Source organism: Salvelinus sp. IW2-2015, unplaced genomic scaffold (assembly GCF_002910315.2).
Source record: "Salvelinus sp. IW2-2015 unplaced genomic scaffold, ASM291031v2 Un_scaffold1897, whole genome shotgun sequence".
Classification (NCBI taxonomy): domain Eukaryota; kingdom Metazoa; phylum Chordata; class Actinopteri; order Salmoniformes; family Salmonidae; genus Salvelinus; species Salvelinus sp. IW2-2015.
Window position 1 is genome coordinate 114,071 of NW_019943258.1, and position 11,270 is coordinate 125,340.

The window sequence follows — 11,270 nt, forward strand, 5'->3', positions numbered from 1 at the left end:
CTAGAGAGCACAGCATACCTGACCTTGTGCCAACGAAGGAATCTGTCAAGCGCATGACGTTAACCAACTTAATTAAACTTAACCATCATCTCTATGAACGCGAGAGGCAATTAGTCTAGTACAATAGTTAATGCTTTCTAATAATAGTCTCTAAATCCAAATGAGATTACGCCTGCTCCCTCAGGCATTTTCACTGTGATACTTCATCCTTCATAAGCATGTTTGGTTTGCTCCACGGCTGGGCTCTCTCTTCTGCTCTTACTGGTTTCTCGACCAGTGTGGACTAGTCCTACAGAAGCTGTCTGAATTGTACTGCTTTTTCATATCTATACAAAAGTCTAACAAGTGTAAGACACTTGGAATAGCTTCCAGTCAATGATGTCCAGCAGAGTGTGCGTAAAGCTTTTGCTTGAGCATGTCATAAGATATGTCAATTTATTGTCCGTTTTTTCTATATCTTATCAAACGTATGTTTTGACAACTATGACGTTTCATATATTTAAATAGAAGTAGAATACACACTTGATTTGAAATACATATATAATAGGTAAATACACAGCTTCAAAGTGGTATGACATATGTATAACATACAGACTAGCTTATACTTGAAAACGATTTTATCCCATGTATTTGATTATGCTCTAATATAATATTATAACCGATTAAATAAGCGAGAGTGCACACAACTTCAGCTAGGGTATAATTCTGTAAAGGAAAATGATCCGTTTCCTACCTTTTCCTCAGCACGAGCTATAAGTATTTTCCCGCTCCTTGTGATCTCACACACACAAACACACATATACACACACCCCCTCGTCCTACTTCAGAATAGACCTCTTATCATGCGCGTATGGTGCCGGGGAAGTCATTATTGTCGATAATAGAGTATCAATGCATATTGACGTCATTCAAAATACCTCTCTCCTCTCTCGGTATCCCTGGTAACCGGTATGCTATTCAGAGATGAGTGACTGAGCATTGGCCATTCATTACGTCCCTCATTGAYGAACAGTAAATATAATTGGCCAATAATGCAATGAATGTGGCTTAAACCATTGCGGGCACTCATGACAACTTCAATGGGAAAAGTACAATTACACTTGGGATAGGTGTTTACTTAGATTATTATTGATTAATTTGTATATTATACGAAATCAATTATGGGCTAATAGTTAGCTGTAGTCTATATTTAAACAATATTTATAAACAACAGTAGCAAATACCTTTATGGCACATATCTATTGTAGCCCTGCTCAAAAGGGAAATACATTGGCATAGGCCTACCATTAAATAAAATATTTTGACTTTGTTTTCAGTTTATTAATGGCACAAATCCCAATACGTAAGCTTATTTAATATCGGTGATACTATCAAGAGCAGTGTGCGGTTTCCTTTTCCTTCATCTTGTTCAATTGATGCCATGCACCTGCAAATAAGATTGCTCAGATGTGCGAGTGCCTTTTTGTATCAGTTTATTAATGGCAAAATATTATCAATAATAGTAGTACTATTATTAGTAGTAGGCCTAATAGTATTATAATGATCATCATCAGTAGAGTAGGATATCATTATTTCTAGACCTCTACTTTTTCTTCAAAAATAGATGTAGTAGGTCTAGTATAAACAATATCAACATMAGTATCCTGAACCTTWTATACGAGTGTTGTCATAGATGTTGCTGCAAGAACATGAGGAAGAAAAACTGTTGGGGTAACAATAATTAGTTCGGCTATCATAGCARTGCGYGTGGTWGTAAAAGTAGGTATTCTAGTARCYTTGTCARCATCATTATTCTCTCTTCATGTATGTATCTTTCTTGCCTTTCCCCAACTCTGCATTGGCTCACTGTACCAGCGTCACTACTCTCTGCTGCWCTCCAGAGGYTTTCAAAGCGTAGGAACACGTGACACTATGCACACACTTTTTAGCAGCGCCTACAGCGATCCCTTTCGGTTTATCGGAGATTTGAACTATAAAGCCAGAAACAATCAGCACTGTGACTATAAGGCCTGTGGATGTCTGTATTACAAAAACAAATTCAATCCGGATATGCATTATTATACCTTTATTGTGGTTAAAATATGAGTCTAAAATGTATTATCTAAATATAAAACTATTACAAGTTTAAAAATAAATCGTGCAATATTATTATAATATAAATACTATTATATAGTATAGCCTAACTAGTATACATATTTGTATTATCATTAGGCCTATTAATATTGGCCTATCATTATATTGATGATAATGTAATAAATAATTCAGGAGTTATTAATATATGGCACAGGTGCGTAAAAAGCCATTGTGCTGAAATGAAAAATCTGGATATCCATAATGGCCGATAAACGCAATATATTAAATAAATCGGGACTATCCATATTTCTGCAGAGAAACGTATCTGGTGGCATCAAAGGAGATWACATCCAGTGGTCATAGCGGATTTGCTGTAGTTCATATGGTACTAATCTGCCCTCGCTTGGGGCTTTTARGACTTTCGGGGTGAGAGAGAGCGAGAGAGTGTATGTGACTGGTTTATTCCTGGATCRATGGAGAAAACTATTTAGCAGCCGCTTCAGTTAACAGCTGTCACACGTTAAGAGTTGCTTATCCCACAGTTGAGTGGAATGCTTCCTAGATTTCAGCTAATATTACAAATTGCTGGTTAAGAAAAAAAATACGTTTACACAAACAGCCAAACCTAAATTGTTTGGGATAAAGGTTATATTTATATTCTACTGTGTATTATTCGCGCCATAATGTATGCATGCTCTTGCCATGTCTTACCCTAACAACGCAAAATGCGTCTGGCGTAAGAATGTCGATATGCACAAAATATATCCAAATCAAAAACCGTCACCCCTTTTTAGCTGCCGTTGCGGATTTTAATTTACGGCACGTAGGATCACCGACAGTCAGTTAGGCTGTTACGAGGCATCTATTCAAAAAGACAAGTTTTGCGCTCAAAAGAAACAATAAACCATAAACCATGGAAAAAAGAAGAGCAGCGTGCAGAACATGGAGCGCTTTTTCCCCTTCAGTATCTGAAAAGCTCTTTCTGACAGACAACAGCCCATTTGTTATTGATCAAGTGTGAAAGTGACGGCTTCGTGTATTTAGAATAAGAAGAAAGTTGGAGTTGATATACTGGCTCGCATGATATCGCCATCCAGGGGCTGGTGCACTGGAGTCCTACAGCACCGAGCCTTGTTAGAGAAAAACAAATAGAGAAATAGCGGGAGAGGGATTGTTAGTGAGAGAAAGAGAGGGCGAGAGGGAGGGGGGAAAGCGGGGAGAAAAAAGAAAACATGGAGAGGGAGAGAGAGAGAGACAGACAGAGATAGGCAGGGCTGTGGTATTAACCCAGCATAAGCTTGCCTTTTCCTTCGATGACTACACCCCGATAGGAGGAGCGTGAAGAACGTAGTAGGCGTCAGAATCCTCAATTTCCAACTTAGCATCTTGGCAGGACATTTTCCCAAGCAAAGACCCCAATCGGAAGGCAAAAAACTTCTTCTGCACGGCATGAGACAGAGTGAGCAAGTGAGAGAGAGAGAGATAGGAAAAATAGAGCGTAGCAAGCAAACACAACCGTCAGTTGAAGCTGACTATCAGCAACTAAAAATCTATATCTAAGTCTATGTATTTGTTTATATTTTTGCTTTTTACCACAATCATTTAGAGGGGAACAGACAGCGGTCTGTTGATACGAGACTCCTATGACTGAAATCGGACAGTGCATGAGAAAATAAAGAGGAAAAGTGCGCAAGTAAGTTGCTTACTTTCGYGGCTTTCACCATGGCGTATCCTCAGGGCTATTTGTACCAGCCATCCCCTTCTTTGGCGCTGTATTCATGCCCYGCGTACAGCACCAGCGTTATATCGGGACCCAGGACCGAAGAACTTGGTAGATCCTCATCTGGCTCTGCTTTTGCTCCCTATGCCGGAACTACCGCGTTCACCAGCGCTTCACCCGGGTACAACTCCCATCTCCCGTACAGTGCGGAGGCGGGAGCGGCCGCCACATTCGCTTCATACGTGGTAAGTGAGAGAGCATTGACTCGAAATTGCCGAGTGTAATTTTTTGGGGAAAAATTTTATATTGTATTGTTGGTAGGCCTATGTGTAGAATTTTAGCACCGTGCAAATGAGGCAAATGTATTTCTGGTTTAGCGTGCGTCTGTATTTTGCTGATTACTCTTTTTCATTTGGGTAAGTTAGTTGTAAATAGGCCCATCCATTTGATGCAAAGACGAACATGCAAAATAACCAATTAGGCTAATTAGCATGTTATTGTTCTTTGGATAAATGCAATTTTTCTGTAAATAATGAGCAATGAAATAGGTCGTTGTGTTGAATCAGTTTACATACAATAACACACAGCAAGCTCCCCACCTCGGTAGAACACATTATATTCTATAGTTATTTGTTGGATAAGGTCTTTATTAGTCTATGCGAAAWTACAAACTCGTTTATTTAGGGCTACTCGGTTGTTTTTATGGGCATTGACCAAATGTTCGTTAACTTGGGAACACAGATCCTAATATTTAACATGTTCTAAATCTGAATGTGAGTTGAGCACGCAGTTATACTCAAATGAAACCAGGTATTCAGGCCAGCTGAYGAATAGTGGGAAATAATGATAGTAAAATCCTGTRTTGGTAAAATTATGACAAGAGAAGACATGGTAGGCCTGTTACGCATGATCTTAAGGCTTCATCTAATTTGTAAATGAGGTTGCTTTCACTACGCATAGATMACTTTGTTGTGGCTACAGTCAGCAAGACAGTCTTGAAATCTTGAATACAAAAACGCACAAAGAAAAATAAAGTTGAGAACAATGTCCATCTGTGTAAAATTTTAAAAGTGCATTGCTGACGCTTCTGATTTATTGTAACCAACCTACACGTCAGAGGTGTGTATGTGTGTGTGTGTATTTGTGTTTGTATGTGTTTATTATGGTGCCTTCTTGTTGTTTGGAACTTATTTTGGAATGTTTTAATTGTTATGAGTCGTTGACAATTATCTGAAAAGCATTTTCTTTTCGACGGCTTTGTTTTCAGAGTTCTCCCTATGACCACACGACGGGCATGGCTGGGTCTATAGGATATCACCCCTACGCTGCTCCCCTGGGTTCATACCCCTACGGRGACCCGGCATACCGAAAAAACGCGACCCGGGATGCCACCGCCACTCTCAAAGCCTGGTTGAACGAGCACCGTAAGAACCCCTACCCCACCAAGGGGGAGAAGATCATGCTGGCCATCATCACCAAAATGACCCTCACCCAAGTTTCCACCTGGTTCGCCAACGCCAGGAGGAGGCTAAAGAAGGAGAACAAGATGACCTGGACTCCCCGAAACCGGAGCGAGGACGAGGAGGAAGACGAGAACATCGATCTGGAAAAGAATGACGACGACGAGCCTAGCAAGRCGAKAGACAAGGGAGACTCGACAGACACAGAGTRAGGTCTGTAGAAAAATCATCAATTTTTTATCGCAGTCGTTTCCACTCAGGGCGCAAAATGAATTGCTGGTTAATGGTGGTATATTATTTATAATGGGACAATTGCTTTAAATAATAATCACCTTGAACTCCCCTCATTTGACTTATCATGTGCTGAAAATTGCTGGTGACGTAAAGTGTTTAGCATTCGATTTATCTTTAACTGCATAATAAGYCGGGTTGCAGCTGGTGGACTGGGCTGTGTATCGCCTAATGATAATTATTACGATTAAAACACAATCATTAATATCACGGTTTTCAGTAGRTGTATGCCTAGTTGTTTGCAGGCCTATTATTTATTAGCCTATTTATTATGATAACTAGGCCTATTATTATGGTAATTAGCATATGCACAAATATGAACGCATGAGTGCATGAATTAGGGGCKTATAACATATTGGTAGCCTATCTGTATCTTATGTCACAATGTTATACATCTTTTTTCACAGTAACTTAACTCTTGTTTCTCTCTCACTGCAGATCATAAATTGCTGAACCCGGGGGACATAGTGTGCGACAGATTTAAAGAGGAGAATCATGGCAAAGAAACGGATCCCCTTCTGAGCGACTCGGAATTAAAAGACCAGGGGGATCGGACAGAGTTACTGCCCGAGTCTGCTAAACCCACCACCTCGTCTCCATCCGCCGTGCCTCGGGGAGGAACCGAGCTCGTTGCGCAAGACAAGCCGTCAGAAATGGGCCATGCGCTGGGCACGGTAAACAGCAACGTGACGTCTGTTATTCACTCCTCCCCATCGGCCCCTAAACCCAAACTCTGGTCCCTGGCTGAGATCGCAACGTCCTCAGACAGGTGTAAGAGCAGCAGCGACGGGCCGCAGGGCCATGGGATGGGTCACAGCACAGTGATCACCACCAATGCAGCGTCACCATCACGGTCCTCCCCACAGTGCCCTCTCCCAAACAGCACAGTCCTATCCAGGCCTATCTACTACACGTCCCCTTTTTACCCGGGCTACACGAACTATGGCAGCTTTGGACATCTTCACAGTCACAGCAATCACGGCTCGGGCACGGGCTCCACSGCACATTTCAATGGAWTAAACCAGACTGTGTTAAATAGAGCAGAAGCTTTGGTAAGAGAAAGCCAGAAAGGCAGAGGCCAAACGCAGGTAGATCTTTGTAAAGACTCCCCTTATGAACTAAAGAAAGGTATGTCAAACATTTAATACCTTGATCCCTTTCAAAAATCCATCGGACTTTTATTTATTATTTGTGGTTGCATTACAAAAAATAAGAAAAATAATAARYATAAAGGAAAATTCTGAGAACAGTTATTTTCTGAGTAAATGCTTATCTTCAAATCTTAGTTTCTGAATGGTTAATCCTAAAGATGTAACAAGAATGGTCTTCATCGCTGCAGCCGCCTGAGTCTATTTGTATTAAAGACTAATATGTATATTTAATGTAGCATTTTTGTATTTAAAATGGACAATACACTATCTTTGAAGTAAATTATGAGAAAAAAAATACACGTGTGCAGCGATTATTCTGGGGGGAGCGGGAGGGGACAACTGTTATTATCAAATGTGTCAGAAGGGCTTGAAAGAGAAACACATTATGGAAAATGAAAGAGYTATTTATCGATGGGATTGTGTTCTTTTACCCCGTGACAGGTGTATCAATTACATTTTCGATACAAAAAGAGCACTTCAGCTTTATACAACATGAGAACGTGCCGAAATTTCACAAATTCTCGAGTGAAAAACATATAGGCCTACAGCCTTTTAGGTCTACCCAAATATTTACATTTTGGTGGGGTTTGGACAAAGATATTGGCAAGAGTTTACTGAATATATGTATATTTCTGGCTCTATGTTTCCTATTCCTTTCTACATGTGCAGTAGGAGGATACTTATGAAGGTGAATATGATAACAACGGCYTAACTGGAGGCRCAGTCGTTTAACCCAATTACTTTCCAACCGCAACGTGTTATAAGCAAAGCAATCAGGTGGCGAACTCCAGTAATGAGTTCGATTTTATGCCAAATTTAGAGCTCATTACTATTTCCAAGGCGTGGCAAAGCTGTTAAAAGGACGCAACCATGCATTTATGGCTTCAGAGCACACTGGCRAGTTATATCATTAATGTTGGAGCCTCCTTAWTYARGKSMRGMWMGWMYWYKAKRKKTYYTMYMMWMMMMWYYYYAGGAGGATAGCAAGACTAGCATGTCATGCACACAGTAAAGGCCACAWAGTTTCCAGGGTTTCATCGGTTTTGTCAYTAACCGAGRCTCTCACTGTCCTCAAGGCTCAAACTCTTCCTTCCCACTTCCGCAGGTAGGTGTCACACTTGCTCCTAATTTCAGGGGTCTCATTCTTAATCCGTCACGGAAAGCCGTCCCTGATCGAATGGCCTAGTTAAAATGGACCAAAGACTGGAAGGCGGAGAGAGAGAGAGAGAGAGAGAGCCACTTGAAATGGTCACAGTTATTACATGTTTACTATAACAATACTGCCAGGTGGGAAAACCTGAATATTACAATGTATTAACATGGGACAAACCATTTCCTTTCCGGAAATACAATACCGTGGTGGATTTTTGAGAGAGAAAAAAAATYTTAATGTGGCCTAATCTTTGAAATTTTGATAAAGGCTGATTTGTAAGATGAGACAAATGGTGTCTTGATTTGGCACAGATATTGGGAAAGGATTTGAAAACAAATCTGTTAATTATTATCGAATTATTATTATATTATTACAGCTAGTAATATTTGTTTTATCAGGTGCCAATTTTGTTTTGTTTTATAATCAGTAGTGAACCTTTAGTGTTTCTAGTATCATTATAATCAGTTGATCAACACGGGAGTACATTAGCTCATGTCTTCATGGAATTACTCCCAACATTTCATATATATTCCTGTTTCTATTTCTAAACAACTCAATCTTTGTCTTGATTYTTTCTATTGGAAAAATATTGAAATAGGCCTACGTTTAATAATTTWGAATAATCTCWAGTAATAATAATAATAATAATAARAYTAARAARAGTAATAATGAACTAGTGAAGTGGGCCAGCTTGCTCTTGTTAACTGCCTTTCATTAATCTCTATAGTTTACTTTCCGCACTCGAGTTGAAGCCTCCCCTGGGCTTTATATAATTCCCTTAGCCCTAATGTCCTCTATTCCGAGTCACACGGGCGAGCGACTGGGGCTTCTATTTTAATCTCCCAGAGTATGTGTGCTGCCTGGCCCAGTGATTGCAACACATCATCCGGCTAAATAGCATAATTATGTTTTTCTTTGCTGATCCCTCCAGGAATTTAAGTGTTCGATGCAATGTCCCCTAAGAGGACATCATCGTTTTTATTTGAAATAGGCTTTTTAAATTGAAGAATTTATTTTTCAAAGGGCCAATATATACAATTTCAGAGACGTAAATCATCTATATTCAGCTTAGGTAAATATTGTATAGTTTAGAATCGTTTTATGTGTAACATTTAAAGCGGTGACACAAATACCCGAGCATTCTGTTAATGCAATTTACACCGCTCTCTATGATTCGAGGAATATGAGGCAAATGTTTGGAAAATCATCATTTATACTGCTAAATTGGATCTTGAGACGGACATTGCATAGCCCATGGGCACGGAGTAATAAAACATGCTTGTCATGTTTGTCTTCTGCACTGTCGAAATAGCCCAAACGATTTGACCACATTTGTGAAATATCGTTTTGAGACGGAGTTGTTGTTTTGTTGTTCCAGAGATGTGCTGCTATTTAGTAATTCTCCTCCACGCAGTTTGTTATTCAAATCACGTCTAGAGGGACAGAGAAACAGGGCCTCTGTGGAGACTCATTCAACATATTGAGTATGTAAAAAAATACACATTATTATCATCATCATCATTATATATATTTATTGAAATAAATTATTATTATTATTATTAGGCCTATTATTATTATTATTAGCAACTGCGGCTAAAGACAATAAAACGAATAGATTTCATCCATAAAAAGGATTTTCCACAATCTTAGTTTGAACACTGATAAAAAAAWWAAAAAAAATTCACACTGCTTTTTAGCGTTGTAATGCGATCGTGCTATCGAGAGTGAGACCACTGGATCTGTCCGAAACCATTGTCAGTCCTGAATGCATGGAATAGGGGAACTCTGCAATGATCTAGCGCAACTTTGTTCAACTTCTTTCTCCCTCCCGTCTCTCTTCCAGTTGAACGGCTCGCTGGCTCATTGTTGGGAAGCGATGCATGGATACAATGTGAGAATGCCAAGTGAGGTTGAAACAGTTCCCATATGCGAAGGAGGAAAAAAACATAACGAACCCAATTGAAGATGGAAAAGAATAACCGATATATATTTTCGCTTTTGTCGGGATAGAGGAAATATTGACATTTCATCAATGCATTTACGTCTACATTAGTTTAAATCTGTAGGTCTGGAGGAGGACAATATTGAACTGTTAGACTAATAAAATAGGATCGAAATATGCATACATTTGTAACAGTTGAGAAAAATTGATGTTTTAGGTCATTTCGATTTTCAAAATCGAAAACCCTTTTTGTCAATGCATGAATGAAACAAATAAAACATGCCTTTATGGTTAATTATATTCAAGACGTATAGACAAATTGCATTTTAAAACGTTTTTCCCAAATCGAATTGTAACTTCAAGTGTAGGCTATCGCTAGGTGTATTCACTAAACATAACGTTGCCTTTGCACAGAAACTGACAAGAAAAAAAACGTATATTAATTTGGTGCATACAACCTGGGTGAGAATATAAATTCTTGCAACAAAAATGCAAACGATCTTAAACATGAATCCCTAAATACCTGGTATGCACCCACACCTTAGCGTTGAAGCATAGCCATCTAGGCAGGTTCGCTACATAAGCCCTAAAATAAGACATTTATACATATTTMTAGTATCTGTACCATCATACTCTACTGGGAAACGTTACACTGTGAGTGAAAATAGTGTATTGAATAATCACAATTCGGTCACTGTGTCTTTGTAAATCAATATTTTGCTTTTATTTTACAAGCTAGACCCATATGCCACATTCAACATTCATAAGCATCTCCTCCCATCATGCACCCAGTCTCCGGTGGTAGGAAAACTTCGGTGATATCAAGAGAAGACAGCCTAATCGTGTTCCAGTAATATTGCACATTGACGATAAATATGCAAATCATTGGTCTGTAAAGGAACGTTTTAAAAGGGGGGGGGGGGGCAGTTGTAGGCCTACTAACTTTCTTGATTTTGAAATGAGATCTTAATTGAAAAAATAAGCCTAGGCCTAAAGGCTACTGCGAGTTCAGTCTTTCAATCMGCTTCAAAACAGGCATTGCAATGTCATACATTTTCTGTACTTGAAAATCTCATAGGAACYTAATTAGCATACACAAATTGCATTATGGGACATTTTCTTGATTTTATATCATTGTTTTTACCTGTATGGTGATATAAAGTTACAAGTGTAAATTGAAGGTTTTGTCAGGCTTCCTGTAAGGTGGAATCTATTGCACAACTACACAATTCATGATTGATTGCCTCAGTGTGAGGATATCTAGGGGTCGCGCAAACCATGTCACCAAAAACCAGAACCTGTTGATAAATAAATTCCCATTTGTCCTTTAAAATGAGCCCAAATGAAAAAAAAAAATCTAAAAAAATGTCTAGGCCTACATGATCCAACACATCTGTCATGACTGCAGTAGAGTAGACTAGAGTCAAATTCCGCTCCAAGTGTTAAGAGACACCCTTCTATTTGACCTGCCCACAGCCCA

The 11,270-nt window shown here is 39.2% G+C and overlaps 1 protein-coding gene across 1 annotated transcript; it reads left to right on the forward strand.

Moving 5' to 3' along the window:
* The first annotated feature begins 3,332 nt into the window (after positions 1-3,332).
* Positions 3,333-6,992, forward strand: LOC112072344 (Iroquois homeobox protein 5a-like). Its single transcript, XM_024139743.2, is given in 3 exon segments — positions 3,333-4,038; positions 5,061-5,466; positions 5,983-6,992. Coding segments are annotated over 3 exon segments (1,356 nt in total). The 5' UTR covers positions 3,333-3,795; the 3' UTR covers positions 6,690-6,992.
* Positions 6,993-11,270: the final 4,278 nt, after the last annotated feature.